General features: G+C 44.7%; 1 protein-coding gene across 1 annotated transcript in view; it reads right to left on the bottom strand.

Annotated features, from left to right (window-relative positions):
* GLI3 (GLI family zinc finger 3) overlaps positions 1-19,372 on the bottom strand; it is a 285,531-nt gene that overhangs the window by 6,043 nt on the left and 260,116 nt on the right. The window contains 4 exon segments of the mRNA XM_043977511.1: positions 19-346; positions 5,236-5,526; positions 13,055-13,219; positions 14,512-14,661. Coding sequence (XP_043833446.1) covers positions 19-346; positions 5,236-5,526; positions 13,055-13,219; positions 14,512-14,661 — 934 coding nt within the window.

Here is a 19,372-nt window from a genome sequence, read left to right on the forward strand (position 1 = left end):
GGCTGGTGAGTTTCTTACCGTTCCCTATGATAGGAGCTAGCACAGGGGCTTTAGGAGGCGGGATGGGGTTCAGTCGTGGAAGCATTCCATTCACTTGTTTAAATCTTTCTGCTTTTACTTGCTCCATCCATTTGGTCCCTGTCGTGTTCCTCCGAGCTTGCAAAGCAAGAGCGGCGGTCGCCGTAGAAATGGTAGAGTCCATGATGGGGGTTTCGTCAATGGCGCTGAGGTCTCCTACACTGCCTCCGTTGGTCAGATGGAGCTCGATCCCACTGTTGGAATAGGGGCTGCTGGGGGACTGCTGGCTGCTGCATGAAGACTGACCACCAGGGCTTGGCTGAGATGTCTGTTGAGAGGAGGGAGACCAGAGAAGAGACATGTCAGGCAGAGGCATGAGCCTTGGCTAGCTATTGAGCTAGCCAGGTTACCACAGAGGAGCTCAGGAGTCAGGGAGAAGAGCCACGTCGGGGGGAGTGACCGATGACGCCTGCCATTTTGGCTGCCTACTGCCAGACACGTGTGCCCCAGCCACTTTTAAAAGGGGGAGCCAGCAGAGAGCTGGTGGTTGTATATGCCCAGTATAGGCATCACCAGGGTTGCCCTGACTCTATCTTAGCCTAATTCTTTACATTCCTTGTCTTCCCCTTTCCCTCTCTAAAGCATAAGTTGAAGGAGAGAATTACACACACAAGCACACACACTCACCCACATACACATGTTTTTGCACACACATATACACATGTGTTTCTGTGCATGCACACACATGTCACAGAAGACTGAGGGTTAATTTTCTAGCTTACCTATTGCCCAGCCCCACCCCCCACCCCCTGCATGCCTTATTAACAACTAGAACAGGATATAGACAAAGCTAGGGCTAAACTCAGTCTGAATTAGCTTCTGCTCCAGGTATCCAGTCCAACTGAGAGGTCAGAACAATTCTAGGATCTTCCTCACTCATCAACATTGTCTTGCCCCCATTTACCAGAAGAAAAAGAAGAATTGGCTAGACTTTTAAAAAATATTTTGCTTTCAACTCTCTCCCATGGCTGGCATATTCCTCCTTCTCATCCCTTTCTTTGGGAATCTCTACTATCCTTCAAAGCTGCCTTCTGTGGGGGCCTTTGCTGATGCTCCTAGTTGCTGACCCTCAGGTGACCTGGCATTTATTCCATGCATGTTTATGTTCATCTAAACAGAACATAAACCCTTTGCAGCCAGGGCTGTTTTCATTTTTGTTTCTGTATCCATGTGCCTCACAGTGCCCCGCATGTAATAGATATTTGATGAAAACTTGCTGATTGATTGCTCCTCTGGCTAGGCAGAATCTCAGTGGCCAATAAGTGCAACCCTCTGGTCTTCTGGAGGACATGCCAGGAAGTGACCCAGCTGCTGGATGCCATGAGGGTGAGCACTGGCAATGCCCAGGGCTCCCAACTCCTTCCATTCATCCCACCCTGCTCTCCTCTGCTGTTGTGGTCTGGGGCTATGTCCCAGAATGACAACATCTTCAGAAAAGGGTGTTTCTGTGTACACACAGCTCTGCCTTCCCCTCCCACCATACATACCCCCATCACACGCACAAACCCTGCATATACATGCCCCACACATCCTCACACATGCAGAGCAGTGCCCCTTTCGCATACATCAAATACCCCTGAACAAGCATGCTACATATAACCTTACCCCTGGATTCTTACCAACATATACCACACACACCTTGATACATGCATCCCTGGCGACATACACCCTAAACATCTACATTGGCACAGTCATACCATACCATATACTCCCATACACACACACACACTATGCCCCCACATTGTATACACTCATCCACATACAAACATACAGTGTACCTATGTATCCACACACACACACACACACACACACACTGTACATGCCCTTGCACTGAAACACAACAAATCACTCTGCATAAGACTGTCCTCTCCATGCAGGCCTTCACCATAGCCTGGGTCATGTACAAGATCTCTTGAAGAACAGTTGTCTCCATGCCATCAGTATGACTATTGCATGCATAGAGACCAATGGGGAATCATCTTCCTTTACTTATGCCTGTCTCACTGGTCCCCAAGTCTCTACCAGCTGGGTATGGGCAGCCATCCAGCATGAATGGACAAGCCCAGTCCCAGTATAGCTACAAGACATGCTTTGTCACGTGTCTGGAGCCTCAGCAATGGCCTGAAGGGGGTCCTCATTCCTGAGCCATGAAGCCTGGGAAACTGCTGGCTCACTCATCCTCCCGCCTGCCGGTGCCATGACATCTCATCAAATGCAAACAAGAACCAGATTCATCACCATGGCACAAGAAGCCTGAAGACTCATGCAACTCTCATTGGCCAAAGAAACGAGTCCGTTCCAACACATCATAAAATGGTCATATAAAGTAAGTCATGCCTTCTGCATACACACTCCAAGGATGGCCCCAGTGGGACCACAAGGTGACACAAATGATACTAAATGGGACCGGGAAGTGTCCAACATAAAGAGTTGGGAGACACCTTGCACTTAGGTGGCTAGCCACATCCTGGTGCATCATGCAAGATCCATCAACACACACACACACACACACACACACACACACACACACACACACACACACACAGTAGGTTGAGCCCAATTCCCACATGCCAAGCATCACCAACAAACCAAAACAAAACACAATGTCAAGGATGGGAATGTGGTTGAATGAAGGTTCACCACCAGAGACATCATGGAGGGTCACATGTACAAGGGAAAGAAAAGACAGAACAATGCTACACAAACATTCCAGCGACAAGACAACTGAGGTCAATTCCCCTCACCTGATTACCCACTGTCCTTAGGAAGTGAGAACAAGACAGTTAAGAGCATTAGACAAAAGAGACATTGGATTAGTAAGGAGAAAAGTTGACAAAATTTAATTCACAAAGCAAGGTAAACCATTACAAGTAGTCATCATGTTTAAAATAGAATGAAACCAAGATCAGGCAGGGACATGCATTAAGGACCAGCAAATGTGTACAGGGAGCTGGCAATTATTTTTTCTTTAATGAAAGACGGTCATAACCAGTTGAGCAGCTATTAGCTACTTATTCAAGGAATATCAACTGTGTCATTCCTCAGGTAAGCCACTTAATCTAGCAGGGCCTCAGATTCCTCATCAATAAAATGAGGGAATTGAGAAAAGGACATTAGCAAGGGTCTTCCTGGCTCTAACATACCATTTTTAATGAGATGACCAAGTACTCAGCATCCTGGAATATCCAAAATATCCTACAATTGCATGTCTGAATTTCCCATTTCCACCATTGACCTTCGATATTCAAAAAGGCATTGGGTATTCCCAGATGGTGATAATAATAATTAGTAATTAATAATAAATAAAAATAATAATAACATTTCTATAGAACTTTACGGTTTGCTAAATGCTTTACATATATGACCTCATTTTGGCCTCATACAAACACTCTAGAGGGAGTTATTATTATTCCCATTTTCCAGATGAGGAAACTGAAGTAGACAGAGGTTAAATGATTCTCCCAGGGTCACATAGCCAGCTGGTAAATGTTTGAGGTTGCATTTGAACTCATCTTTCCCAACTCTCAGGCTAGTGCCATTGAACCACTTAGTGATGTCCTTGGGAGCTGGCAAAACTTCATTTGGATGGGTGCCCAGCCCCTGGACTTCTAAGCACTTAGCACAGTGACTGGCATATAGTCGGCACTTAATAAACAATTATCGACTAAGCGACTGATTGATTGATAGATTGCTAAAAACAAAGGAACCAGGGAAGAGCACAGGTGCTCTGGTCTGGAACCAAGTGCCTCCATCTTTGACATGTGACCACGGTAACTGAGAAGGCACTTTCCTCTCCTTCGGATGAGAAGGGACATTGCTGGAAATTAGCACTGCTGGATATGGTGCTGCTCTACCCATGTAGAGCTCAGTGCTCAGGGAGAGGCCGCTGGTCATGCTCTCCGAAGAATGTTTATAATGCCAATTCCATGGGGCATGGGGTGAGGCTCACAAACCGAATGTATGCAAACTTATGTCCTATAGAAATAGCATTTGAGGCACTTCATAGCTAAAGGAATTATGAGGAAAATTGCCTTGTAATTTAACTACTTTGTCAATTGGTATTTTCAAACGGTGTGTTTTCTAAAAGTCCCTGGAAGGCACTAGTGGCTCCTCCATTGATGTGGGAAATCATACACTGGTTGCCAGAGCTCCCTCCCAGCAAGCAATGTAAATTGGCACCTGCTTTCTACCCAAGAGTCTTAGCGCGTCGTCTGAGTATGACTGGAAGTGAACAAGTTCATAGATGCAGAGGCTGAGAGCTAGAAGGGAATCTCAGATGTTATCTAATTGAACTCCCTAAGCTTACAGATAAAGAAATTGAGGCACAGAGAAATGGAATGATTTGCTCAAGGTCACAAATAACTAGCATCCAAGGTGAAACTCACATCCTGACTCCAAGGCTGGCTTTCTATCAGCCATATGCCATTTGGCCTCTTGTTGCCTATAAATAGAGGTATTCATGCCTAGAGAGAGTTGGCAAATGTGTTTAAGATGAGACTATGTCCACCTCACTGGGAATAGATGTTCCCGTATGTTTAACTGTAGTTTATTCTTAGTGTCTAAAGGCATGGAATTATATCTTACTCCATTACCAGAAGCTTCACAGGGCAGAAATCAATGGACATATCCAATAAAGTATATAAAAAATCACCTCACCCCCTAGCCTGACCATGAGGCCTGCCAAATAAAGATTCATTTCCAGATGCTTTCATGACATTCCATTTTGGGGGTTGTTGGAGCTCCCAGATGCATCTGTCCAGGGATTTCTGGGAATGTCTGATGGATGAGGCTTTGGGTCTCGGTCATAACCACCTGCCTCCCTTAGTCTTTGGACTCAATTGTTCCATAACTGCAAGGATTATATGATAAGATAATGGCATTCTTTCTATGAGACAATTGAGGCTGTCTAGCTTCCTCACAGCACTCTGGTTCAAGATGGATAAAAAATGCTGTGGAATTAGGTGTTGAGGATGCCCTTTTAACATGATTATCTTAGAAAATGTTCACCCTCAGGAAAAGCGGGTTGTAAGACCTGAGCTGGTTACATTTATACTGAGAGACCACGGCCCGGTGCAAGACAGACACCATGTCCTGGACCCAGCTTGTGCCCTCTCTAGGAAGGATTAGGACAAACCCAAAGGGAAGGCAAGTGCCTACCATTGGCTTCTCAGACTTGACTGTTTTCACTTGCAGGCATTCATCCCGCTTTGAGGTAGAGTTGTTGAGGTCCTTCTGCTCGCCCAGGCCCCCCTGAGTCTGCTGGCCAGGAGATCGGGATGGGGCATGGCTGCCAGGCTCCCGAGGTGGCGGAGGCCGGGGGTGGAGGTCCCCACGTTGCTTCTTTGTGACATGTGCCTCAGGGCCATGTACAGTCTTCACATGTTTGCGGAGGGAGCTGGGGTCCGTGTACCGTTTGGTGCAGCCTGGAATTTTGCACACGTATGGTTTCTGTTGGGACCACAGAGAGAAGACAAGAGGTTAGACAATGCATTATTGTCAGCTGAAGTCATCACCATCCCAAGGACAAGGTCCTCTTCATACTTGTGAAAGCCTTTGTCCCCCTTTTGGTCACTTATTTTTCAATTGTTCCCCCACCCATGATGAAGGAGAAAACAGGAATCCCGTGCCACAGAGCGCACGAACTTGGGGAGGTGACTAAAAAGCTACCTGTGGAGGGGGAGGTGAACCACATGGCACTGTTTCTACTAGGACACACAAACCCAAGATGACAAGGCATGCACCTAGCGTGCCAAACATGGGCTGCACTAATGGCCTTTAACCTTTATTCCAAAGGACACTCTTGGCAGGCCACCTCCCTGGGCCTCAGTTTCCTCATTTGTAAAATGAGGCTGCACAGCCTTGGAGATGCCTTCCAGCTCCAGGTCTAGGGTTCTAGAGTCCTAAGGCCCAGACCCCTTCTAAATTGCAATTTCCCCTGATGTCCCTTTCAGCTTGAGCTCGGTGAGCCCACGACATTATTGTCACTTAACTTCTCTGCACTTTATAAGAGTTTGGTAATGCTCATGATGGAATAAATCATAGCTATAAAACTGGTAGTTACTTAGTCCAACCTACACATTTTACATATAAGGAAACTGAGGCATAAGGAGGGAAGATGACAACCAAAATCATCAGAGTAATTAGCGGCAATGCCTGGATTTGAGGAACAACCTAATTTGATCTATATCCCCTGTGTGGCTCTGGATAGAACCAGTAAGAATATCAGGCCTAGGGGGCAGCTAGGTGGCGCAGTGGATAAAGCACCAGCCCTGGATTCAGGAGGACCTGAGTTCAAATCCAGCCTCAGACGCTTGACACTTACTAGCTGTGTGACCCTGGGCAAGTCACTTAACCCCCATTGCCGCGCCAAAAAGAAAAAAGAAAAAAAGAATATCAGGTCTTGGATTGTGAACACCATTTATTTATTTGTTAGGTTGGGTTGCTCTATAAAGTAGGAAATTTCTACCCTATTTGGCAATGCCTTTTGGTTTCTTGAAAACCCAAAGGCAGTGAGATGAACTCATCACCTTTAAGAAACTTTTCTGCTATAAAACTACAAATATGGCTATGAGAGGCATGGTACAATAGAAAAGGTCAGCCTTGGGATGAAGGAGACTTGGGTTCAAGGTCTTCCCCAGACCCAGCCTAGTTATGTAAAGATGGGCCGGATAATTGATCTGACTCAAGGCAATTTCTCTAAGATTATAGTAGGTACCAGAAGGCAACTTCTCATCACCACAGCAGTGGCTATCCTGCGAGTCCTGAACAGTGAGGAAATCAGAGATCAGTCTTCTCCCATCCCCCAAAGAGCTACTAATTTCCTTTACTCCTTATTATGGCCAAGAAATCTGTGTCCCCATGTTAGACTTATAATATAAACTAATTGTATCAATATGAAAAATGAAGCACTGATAAGCCTGAATAATCTTGCCCATTATGGCTTCTGTTAATTTCCCAATTTCACCCTAACATTCTCATGGCCATTGTTGCTGTTTAGTTTTCTGGGCTTAGAGGATTTCTATGTCCCCATCTCCATGCACACTCTTGAGATGATGGCCTATTAGAAAACCAACTCTGAGGAAATGCACGAGCTGTCCAAGGTGCCTATTATAAAAACAAGAAAGGACATTTCCTCCCCAAGCGTGCTTCCAGACACATTTTTTCACTAAAAGCTGCCAGGCAGATTACCTGCTCCCTAAAATGCTGAAATGCACTCACTAATGTGGTGAGGCTGAGATCCCTGAAATTACCCTGAAAGCTTCACCCCCAAATGGGAGTTTCCTTTAGAAAGAATTGATTCCCATTAAAGAGAAATTACTCCTATTCAGGAGGCCATGTGATTCGTGGCATATATAGAATGAAATGAGCACATCAGGCTCCATGCATTAGACAGAGAATGGCCCTAATGAGCAGCCTAGGAATGGTATAGCTGCTGGTGATTAACACCCCCTTATCCTACTCCCTCCATTGGCACAACTCCCTCCTTCAATATATTAGGACATGGGCCATAGGATGGGACCAGATCTGTTTCTCATATTTTTATAGCTGACCTTTCTATAATTCACCCATGTGCACGTGTGGGTACATCCATTAGCATATATACTCATTAAATATAATATATATGCATCCACATGATGATGTAATTTTACCCAAATATCAGAAAAGGAGTCCCATCTCAGTGCTCTAGAAGCAATTATGAAATTCTTATGATGTCCTTGTGGCCCCCAGGATCTTTAGATCAAGCCCCTGGTAGGAACTCAGTAAATAAGTATTATATTGGTCTCAATTGAATTGTGAGTTAGTATTTTAACTACTAGGAGACAAAACCCGATGACAAACATTCCCGGGCTTTACTTAGGAAGTTTACCTTCTGCCACACTAGTGAAAACAACAAATACAAGTGGACAGTTCCAGTTTCGTTTGCCCAAACAAATCCAGAAGTGACCAGGACATGTTGGTTGGTTGGTTCCTTACTTGTTTGTTTGCTTTTTAATGCTTATCAATTTTATTGATGCCACAAAACTGGGAGGAAAAACGAATCTCCTTCATAACAGAACCAGGAACCCAGACTATCTGAACAACCTGGAGAAGGGAGCTGATGCTCTCAAGAGAGAATTTAGAAAGCAGAAATAAAGGGTCCCCAAAATGAGTTGGACATATTGAAGAGGGTGAAAATGCATTAAAGCCGAGGCCCTAAACTTCTTACCTGAATGACCAGAATTGCTCTTTGACTGCTTTCCCTCCAGAGGGAGAGTTTTTATAAGTCAGGCCTTGAGGAGATTTCAGAATTTGTCCCAGGGAGCCCGGGCTTTTTTTTTTTCTTTTTTACCCCACAAAAGAGACACACTGAGGTGAAGTCACCATGGTGATTTTAGCTCATGTTTTGTTTTTTTCATTATTGGCTCAATGGGTTTAGGTAAATATCTATTCATTTTTACTTATTAAAATTGAAAATGTCTAAAAAAAATCTCCTGCTCTTAAAATGCATCATCGGCAAGCCTATTTTAGACCCTGTTTGTTGATTCACTAGATCTTCCTAAGCCTAGACGAATCATTCATTCATTCACTTGTTCACTCGTTTATTCATTCATTCACCTGTGAGCCAGGCAAATCTGACAAATTTGTTTAAAATAACAATGAATTTTATGAATTGGAAATAACTTTGATCCAGAGTGGGGATTTGCATTTCTAATGTTTATACAAACAGATGTTATCTAGAATAAGAAGAGAAAATATCAGTATATATGACCCTAAGAAGCATTTCCCAAATGAATTTTGCCACTTTGGGGGATGAAACATAATCAGAGGATTATAGATTCTGACAGAGCTAAAGAAGAATGGAAGAGCCTCATGTGCCACCACTTCATTTTACACAAGAAAAAGCTGAGTAAGTGACTTGCCAATCCAGTAGAAAATAACTCCCTGAATAGCAATGATAATAACAATAACTAACATTTCTATGGTACTTTAAGGTTCGCGGAGTGCTTTACAAATATTATCTCACTTGATCCTCTCGATAATCCTGTGACATTGTTGCTACTGTTCTCCCCATTTTATAGATGAGCAAAAAAAGGTTCAAAGAGATCAAAAGTGATTTGTTTGGGTTCATACAGCTAGTAAGCACCTGAGGCAGGATTCAAACTCAGGTCTGCCAGACTCCAAGCCCAGACACTACCCAGCTGCCTCCTAGTAGGCAGACATATTTGGTTTCACCTTCTTATTTGTATGCCTAGCCCCAAGCACACAGTTCACACTTAACAACTGCCTGTTGATTGACTGTACAAGATCATACCATTAGTAAGTGGCAAAGCCTGAATTTAAACTTAGCTCCTTTTATTATGGGATACGTTTACAAGGGGCTGCTCTGGGTGGGCTGTGCTAGAGACAGTGTATTATGAAATGTTCAGTGGGAGCATTTCCACCTCAGAAATGAGCAAACACTACAAATCAAGCTTTAGTTTGTTGTTCTGTTGATTGTCTAGACTTAAGAAAGTGATGGAGAAAATGCAAATAAAGCAATTTATACTGAAAAGTGTCATGTGTACATTTTGTTGTGTGATCCGGTTGTTAAACATTTACAATCATGCCCCCTACGTATAAAATCCTTTGTAATAAAGGACAAGTTGTGGGATCAAGAAAATATTTGAGTGAAATATAAGAAACCACCAGGCTTATTTTCCATACTGAAAATTTCTTAATTTTTGAAGGTTGGGCTTCATAACCAATTTGTTAATTTGTCCTTTAGAGGGTGAGTCCCTTTTAGCACTTCCCTTCCCCCCACAGAGTCCCCATTTTGCTTTCTCTGGATTCCCCAAAACATGGCTTGGGGAGAATACTGCCCTAAACCACAAAGACTCTATGGGGTATGTGAACAAGATGCCATACTCCTGCCAGTCACTCAAAAACCATCTAAATTTATAGGGAAGCTGGCACTTGATTAAAACAGTCTACCCAGGCACGTTTCTTTTCAAATAGAGGAGATGCTGACTAAAGTACCCAATAGAATTGTTCCACAGGCAGAGACTGACTGGCAGAAGCATCAGTTTCCCTGTGCCAGAGTGTTCTTCATATAAGTTTCCAACTTCCTATGGATAGGAGGCTAAAAACAAATCAGCCCCCAAGCCAACACCCCCTACATTTTCATAGAGCTTCACTGGCATTAAAAGCCATAATCCTAAATGGATGGCCTTGAGTCTTCCAACTTTCTTCAACCTCTTGTTCACATTCTGATGATGATACCCATGTTCACTGGCAGAAGCACCAAGCATCAAGAGCATTCTTGGAGGTCCTCACACACACAGCTGCACGTGCTTCACTTTAGGAGCCTGAATTCCTTCTGCCCGACAGCGTTGCTTTATCTTGATTCATCTCTGACCTTCCAACATTGACATCTCCTCACACCTTGAGCTATTTGGTCAACTATCTAACCAAGAGCTAAATAACCCAGCAGGTACCAGACGAATTCATGGTCTGAAAACCATGGAATCCTTCTGTCCTGGGAATAGGCTCTGCCAAACTGACCTGTTTGAAGAGGTTGGATTTTCCTAAGCTGATTTACTTGGAGAAAGGGCTGACATGAATGAACCAAAAAAAGCTGGTTGGAAAGAAAATTAAGGGAGGACAGAAGAGAAAGCTTGTTTCCTCCTCCAATCACAAGCAGGGGAATTGGGTGGGAGGAGTCATCCTTCAAGGTACTTGTCTTCTCTTTTAAAGTTGGTGCTTATGGATAAAACCTTGAACCCTGTACCCGAGATTGTAAGTAGCCCTGTGGAGACCTTGTGGTGCAGAGGAGACAAGGTTCGCTAGATGATGAGCTGGGGGAAGGTCACTTCTCCAGGTATCAGTATTCGGCTACAACTAAATTATCTCTGTCACTTCTTCCAACCCTAAAGATTGACAGTTGCACAACTCTATTTTAAGGAACTAAATGCTGTGACTTGAACTGGGGGTACGAGTAAAAGGGAAAGAAGATAATTTAGTTCCATGTTGTTTGAGTTGCCTTATAGAATGTCTTTTGTATTCAGCTTTTCCCAGGTCTTAGTGTCTTCCATGCCACTGAATAAGTGATAAATTCAGACTTTTTCATTCATTGATTTATTCTTACACAAGGACTAAGAAAGCATGGGGGGAGGAGAGGTTTGCCTAAGAATGGAATAGATGAATATTTTCTTAGAAAGTGCTAGGACCCACTAACTTCAAAATCTTAGAAAGGATGGTATTAAATAGTAAGGGGTCTGAAAGCACCATATTTCTTTCCTTCAGTTTAGATTCCTCTTGGCTTTAATTAATATATACTTTACAAATCAGATTCACAAATAAAAACAAAAACCTTCTCAGGCTCTTAGTCTAATTCCTTGAATTCTTCTCCTAGCATCTATGAAAAAAGCATTGGATTTCAAATCAGAGAGCCTGACTTTGGATTGTGGTTCTGTCACCTACATGACCTTGCCTAAAGCAGTCTCACCAATTTTCAGTTTCCCAATATGTAAAATGAGAAGATCGGACTAGGAGACCTCTGAAGCCCTAACTAGCTCCAAATCTATAACCCTATGACCACATTGGACTCAATTTCTTCATCTGTAAAATAAAGGAGTCTGCTGGGACACATGACCTCTGAGGTCCCATCAAACCATTCATGTATGGTCCTATGACCTCTGGAAGGCCAACTTAGCTGAGTTTGCTTCTGACCTCTAGGTCCTGCTACCTCTTTTCCTAATTTTTGAGAGTAGTATTTAAGTAAAGAGATCAATAAAATAAGATTTAAAGATGCAACATATTATCAGCTGCAACACTGGAATGGAATCAATTCAACCACAGAGGTTCATGAAGTTGTGCAAGGCTCATGCTTCTTTCTCCATGTCTAGGGTGCGTGAATGCTGGTCATTCAATGGGCTTCTCCGGCCAACAGGATTCCATTGGGAGTAAAGCAATACACGTGGATGAACAGAAGATGGAGCCAGCAAACAACAAGAAGAGAATGCTCTGCTTGGAGATTTCTTTGCTAAAATAATTTTCTTCCCCTTCCAGGTCTCCCCTCAAGCACCACCTCCTTCATAAAGTCTTCCTTGACCCCACACTCTGCCCCAATCCCAAAGAGTTCACTTCCTCATGAATTGTCCCCAGAAGAGTCTCCAGACTAGGATTCTGCATTGCCCTCATCCCATCCACAGCACCCTCAGTATTCAAGGACCCAGAGAAGGTCAAGGGCCCTCAGAGGCCACTGTATCCAAACATTTCACTTGACAGCAGAATAAACAAGCCCAAGGAGTTTGAGTGACCGGCCCCAAGTCACCCAGATGGTAAAATGGTGGAGACTCAGGTCATCAGACATACTTCCTACTGTCCCACACAGCCTTTCCCAGGCTGCATCTTCTCTTAGACTGTAAACTCCCTGAGGACAGTCCTTATGCCAGTGCCTGTCTTTGCATACCTCAGAGGGCAGCCTAGGGTCGTGCGCATCCTACTTGGTGCTGCCTCACAGAATCCTCAGCTTCCTTCCAAGCCTTACTTGTTCATCCTTCCCTTGCTTGGGTCCCCCTCCCGTGACCAGTCCCTGTGTATGCCCTGTGTTTTGCATGTATTTTGTTTCTCTCTGCACATGAATGTGCTGCTTACCCTGTTAGAATGTAAAAACACACCTATTTGACTTTTGCTTTGGAATTCTCCAGTGTCCCCTGACCCTCCTAGGTAGGACGCATGAATCCAAATGCATGCCTAAACTACATGGGGCAGAGACCTTAAGGTTCAACTAGTACAACCCCCCTGCCCCGCGCTGCCTACCTGCTTAGCATCAAAGGGAAAATTGAGGAAGCATTCCAAATGTCCCGAGATGTGAAGGGAAAGCAATGCCTAACTTATTAGCATCTGTCCATACACTCCAGGAAGGAGGGAGAGCCTTTAGTACCAGTAATCACGCCCAGGCCCAGTCCAGAGGTAGCCTCTGTAGTGCCGTGAGAGTGGCCAGTATCTCTCTTACCTCATTGGAATGTGTCCTGTTTTGATGCTTGGCTCGGTCCGAGGCATTGGAAAATGCCTTGTTGCAGCCTTCATGCTCACAGACGTACGGTTTCTCTCCAGTGTGAGATCTCAAGTGCGTTTTCAAGTTCTCTAGTCTGGAGTAGGCCTTGGTACAACCTTCAAACTAAATACAGCAGGTACATCAAGGTTATTCCAGGGATCAGGAGGGGCTGGCTAACCAAAGAGCAGCCCCTGAAATCCTGGGGGTTATCTGACACCAAGAAACAACTATCCCCAGAAGAGTTCCCTTCCTACAGCTCCTCCCCAAATGAAGTTTCTGCTCTCAGGGCTAGAACACACCCTCTAAGATTCCCAGGACTTTCTTTTCTTTTCTAGAGGGTGGATGAGGACGATAGGTACCCATCTCAGACCACTGATTCAGGCAGATTCCGACTATTTCACACTCCGCATAAAGTTCTAAGTTGTGTCTTTCAATGAGCAGAACGTGTTAAGGTCTACAAAGCAACTGTGTACACCTCACTTCTCTCCACCTGGATTCACTCAGTGAAGGAAAGCCTCAACCTACAAGAGCATTCAAGTTGTTTCGGGGGCTGCCATTCCATTTCCCAGTGGCGGACAAGACAGGCAAAATGCCAGAACATTCCAGAGATGGGGGCCAGCTATTGACTGATGCCAACTTGATGCAAGTGAAGCTGTTGTCCCATAAATGGGCTGGCTCCTCAGTTAGAGGATAGGCTGAGACTGGACTGATGTAGGGGGACTGTGTCCCTCATTAGAATGTGAGCTTGGTTAGGGCATGAGTGGTTTTCCCACAGCATCCATATCTCAAGCATTTCTGATGGTATCTAGTATACAGCAGTCACTCAGTAATTGCTCGCTCATAGATTGACCTGTGATTTCAATGGTATGAGGAGCTCACAAAGAGGAAAACCTCTACCAGTGCAGGGCAGCACCTTCTCTGTGACTTCCAGTCTCAAAAATTGACTGGACCACAGAGAGGGTGAGTTGAATGTCCAGTGTCACACAGCCAGTGGCTGCCAAAAGGAAGAATCGAATTCTGCTCAGGTTTTCTGACCTTGAGGTTGAATGTCTATTGATGACACCATGTTGGCCCTCAACCATAAAGAATGAGAACTACTTTCCTTTTGTGTTTTGCCAGAGGCATGGATTGGGGGAGCTGCCTCAAATAACCAGGCTGCTTTTCAGGCAAATGACAAGGGCTTCCACTGTCCCATCAGCATCTGGGCTTTCCTGAGACTCTGCTAAGATTCCATGCCCAGCACTTCGTTTTTTAAAAATCCATGCTCTCTTTATCCATTCTTTTTTTCTCTTCCACAATGACCCACACGGGCTGGGGCAGTCATGAAGGCCAAACCCTCCCCCACCACTTTCACCAGGATAATCAGAGCCTGGGTGCCTGGTGTTTGAAAAGTACCCTCCAGGGTCCTTACTCACAGTGCATTTATGTGGCTTTTCTCCCGTGTGTCGTCTCATATGGACCACCAGCATATACTGGGCTTTGAACGGTTTCTGTTCCCTTGAGCAATCTAGCCATCGGCACACAAACTCCTTCTTCTCCCCATGGATGTGATCGTTATTTATGTGCTGCAGAGATAGTGGGGAACGAAAAGACAAAGAACACAGATGTGGATTATTCCATTCTATGTGGGGTGGTCAACATGCAAAAGAGAAAGAAGAAACTGGTCATCGTCTTCTTTGAATAATTCCTTAAGTCTTGCTTTTCTTTCTTTCTTTTTTCCCAAATAAACATTTTGGAAGAATTAGCAATAAATGCGTGTGTGTGTGTGTGTGTGTGTGTGTGTGTGTGTGTGTGTGTGTGTGTGTGTTCCATAGGAGGGAGGGGTGTCACTCTGTTTTCAATTGGGCCTGGTTCACCAATGGAACATGAAAGTTTGCTTTTTAAAGCCAATCAACTCTAATAACAATCCACGTGTAAAAACCTTAAAAATACCCAGTATAACAGAAAGGCAAGATGTGCTTGGGGAGTCTCTCAAATCTGATTCCCTCTGAGAGCAGCACAGGGTGGTGGGAGGACATGGCAGCTGGGGACTGCCTTTTCTCGGGCTATCCAAGGGTGAAGAGGCCTCAGCTTCTCCAGCCCACCTGCAGAAATGATTCCCTCTGCAACGTCTCTGACCCAGCATGCACATCCATGCACCAGTGAGGGAAACCTCACTCTCTCAAACAACAGCCCATCCCACTGTGAGCCAACTTCGATGGTTAGCAAGCTTTTTCCTGATGTCAAAGTGTAAATGTGGCTTTTTTCTACCGATTCTGCCTCTGAGGCCAAGAAGGACAAGTCTGCTCCTTTTTCCCCAAGAAGCCTTTTCAAATACTCGAAGACAGTTCTCACGCCACTCCCCTCTCCCCTCCCTCCAAATCTTCTCTTCTCTGAGCTCAGGAAAAGGGTTCATCCCATAATGCTGCTAATTGCAGTCTGCACATTTTTGTACAATATCAAAAGCAGCTTTTTGACCTGCTACTCTACTAGGTGGCCTGGTACTTTAGAAAAAAGCCATTTTATCCATTAAAGTATCAATAAAAATCTGTTCCCAAAGCTTTAAGACTGATGGTGGCACTGAGATAAAACCACTCTGCATTCTAGAGATAGCTTAGAGAAAAGCCTGACCCACAAAAAGCCAGGAGTGCCTTGTCAAGGCCAAGCAAAGAAAAGCAATCTTGCCCCAATTTCTGAGAAAAGGGAGAAAGAAGAAGAAATGAAGGGAGAGAAGGTGGAGGGAGAGGGTGAAGAAAAGGTAAAAGAGGGGAGAGGGAGAGGGATAAAAAGAGAAGGAGCTGGGGAGAGGGAGAAGGAAAGGAGGTAGAGGGGAAACAACAGAGCACAGGAAAGAGAAAGGAGAGAGGGGGAGGGAAGAAAACACCATCTCTTATGTTGATAATTTCGGAGCATTCCTGTGGTAAACAAATGAGGGTTTCCTGTAAAAGGAACAGGGGTTGTTTTTTTTTTATGTTTTCTCCCCTTTATTAGCATTTCTGAAAAGTTAAGATGGTGAACAGAAGTATATGGAGAGAACAGATGTGCTGGACCATGTGCAATGTACAGTCTTTCTAGAGTTTGTGCCTCACATGCATCTCTCTGAATCTATTCATATTACCTCGGACTGTCACAAACTTCTACAGATGCCCAGCCTTTTCAAACTAAACCAGGAGAGAACAGAGCTATTTAAATGCTTCTTATTTCCAGGGGAAGACGAGGAATGATACAAAATCCATCAACGAAAGTAATTGCTGGTCTAATTACCCAAGTCTAAAAAAATCAAACGATGCTGGTATATCGGGCTGGATTAGCCCAGGAAAGGACCTGAGGAATCAACTGCCATAGAGGAGATAAAGTCAAATCTGCACGTGTTTCCAGCCATGCTCCTAGAACCAGTCTGGATTCACAAAATCTGCAAAGCCTCTGCTCACAGACCCCATCTGACTGATTCTAAAACAGCCCCCAAAGACCCAGAAGCCTCAGTAGGTACATCTCGTACAGTGCCTTGTATGTCTGGTGCCTGGCAGTGTAGGTGCCTAATGCTTGTTGCTTGGTTAATGCATAAGGAGAAAGCCAGATGAGGAATAATGAATGTGCAATTCAAAGGAGCAGCAGGCACTCTCCCATCACCTGCAGTCCTACAATGACAAAGTTCACTCGTTCCCTGACCCTGGTGCTGGCTTCCTGGCAGGGCAGAAAGGGTGTTTGGACAGCACCTACAACAACAGCCATGAGCTTTCTGGGGTTCTCGATCCAGTCCAGAACTCAGCAGGCTGCACTCTCATTGTCATCACTGGGGTCCAGAAAGGATCGTGGTAAGCTCACTCTGGAAAGGGGTCCCTGCTTCCAATGCTTGTGAACACCTATGGATCTTGTATTTTCATCTTTCTCTGTGTATCCCCAGAATCTAATACATTGCCTGGCACAAAGTCTAAACTTAGGGGCAGCTAGGTGGCGCAATGGATAGAGCACTGACTCTGGATTCAGGAGGACCTGAGTTCAAATCCAGCCTCAGATATTCGATACTTACTAGCTGTGTGACCCTGGGCAAGTCACTTAATCCTCATTGCCCCATAAAAATTAAAAAAAAAAAACCTTTAGGTGATCTATAAATGTTAACTGTTACTTTTATTGTTTTTGTCCTAGTATCTCAGCACCTAGAACTGGTTTAGCACATATGAGGTGTTTAATAAATGCTTGTTGGTTGGTTGATTGCAATTCTGAGTGACTTAATCTATTTGGTTCCTTCCTTTGGCCGGCTTGCCGCCTTAAAAGTTCCGGAATAGATGTCTGTGTGCAGCCTCAGTGAAAATTTGATTTTTTTTTTGTTTTAATCAAGTAAATAAATAATTTAACTGGAAGGAAAATACCCGTGTGTAAATTCCAAACTAGTCTTAGACAAAGACAGGTGGCCTGCCAAAGACCCCAGAGGCAGAAGGAGATAGATGGGGTAAATTACAAGCATTCTTTATATCCCCTTGCTCTATGAAGAGGAGAAAACGATCTGCCTCCCAGCCCAGTGCCCTGGTGGGCTGGTACCCAAGACCCTGAACCTCCCTGTGGGCTAGGTCTGATCTGCCAGCTTCCCAGAGAAGTGTGTGCCTTGGGCAAACCACAGCTATAGAAGAGGGGGTGGTTTGTGGGCCACACTGGGCAGCTTTAAAGGTGGCCCTTCCCAATTCGATTCGAATCCACGGCGGGTGTGTTAGTATGATCGACTTCCAGCTGGCAGCCCCCAGGACTCCTCCAAGCCTGGAGAGAGAGAGGTAGGTGGGCAAAGGCTCCAGTCTCTTGGTGAATGAGGCAGGGGAGGCGCTTGGGCCTTTTAAGTGCCTCTCCTTTTGAAGCCTGGCACTTAACGCCAACCAAGTAAGCTGAGTACTGCTGTCACAAGAAAGGGGCTCGTTAATACCTCAAAAAAAGCTGCACTGAATGCAGCCTCCCTTTCCCTCCCAGACAAATGGACGTCTGGGAGGGACTGAGCCTGAGTCCTTCCCCCCATATCTGAGTTCACACAGTTTTTCTTCAGACTCTCAACTCCCACCATCTGTGGCAGACACAAGTTGGTAGTGCTTTTCTTTAACCCCATGGGGACCCTCCCTTCAGCCTTGGATCCTACATCAGACAATCAATCCCTTTCTGTGTGTCCCAGGACAAGTTAATCCCCCCTCTGAATCTTTATTTCCTTATCTATCCAATGGGGATAATGATAGAGTAGCACCTTCCTCACACAGGGCTCAGTGAAGCTTTTATCAATTCCAATCATTATCAAACAACAAGCATGCGTTGTAAACTGTTAGCATCTCTTTCCCTAAGTTTCAATGACATTATATGGTTACATATCAGTAACAGACATTTACACAGTATATTATCATCAGCTAGGTGCTTGAATCTGACAAAAATATTGTCAAGTGGACAGAGCACCAGGCCTGGAGTCAAAAAGAGTAATCTTCCTAAATTCAAATCTGCCCTCGGACACTGACTAGCTGTGTGACCCTGGGCAAGTCTTTTAATCTTGTTTGCCTCAGTTTCCTCACCTGTCAAATGAACTGGAGGAGGGAATGGCAAAGAACTCCAGTAGTTTTGCCAGAAAACTCCAGTGGGGCCACCCAGAGTTGGACACAACTGAAATGACCCAGCAATAATGATAGCTAGCATTTACATAGAGACTTTAGTTGCACCATTAGCTTGGAATACAATGTCACATTTTGTACTCACAACAACTCTGACACTATGATAATCCTCATTTTACGGGTGAAGAAACTGAGGCTGAGAGAGGTTACATGACTCACCTAGAGTCACACAGAGGGAGGATCTGAACTCAGGACTTCCTGATGCCAGTGTTACTAGTCTCTCCACCTCCATGAGAGAGATAAAGGAACAGGTTAAGGGAAGTCTGGTGTTTCCCTCATGTCACACCAGTAACTATAGAGGTGGGCTTTAGGACCAGGAATTCTGACTCCCTGCCATTGAAAGAGTCTTCCTCTCCTGCACCAGTCAATCAAACAATCAAAATGTGTTAACTGGCCACCACGGTTCCAGGCACTGTGCTAAGCGCTGGGGACAAGAAAAGAGGCAAAGGACAGTGGCTGTGCTCTGGGAGCTTACAGTCTAATCAAGGAGATAACATACAAGCAGATATACACAAAGGAAGCTGTATCCATGAATAATGAGCAGAGAGAAGCCACCAGAATTAATAGGGGTTGGGAAAGGCTTCTGGAGAAGGGATTTTAGCTGAACTTACAGGAAGTCAGGGAGGTCAGCAGTCAAAGTGAAGGAGATAGGGCATCCAAGGCA

Source organism: Dromiciops gliroides, chromosome 1 (genome assembly GCF_019393635.1).
Source record: "Dromiciops gliroides isolate mDroGli1 chromosome 1, mDroGli1.pri, whole genome shotgun sequence".
Taxonomy (NCBI): domain Eukaryota; kingdom Metazoa; phylum Chordata; class Mammalia; order Microbiotheria; family Microbiotheriidae; genus Dromiciops; species Dromiciops gliroides.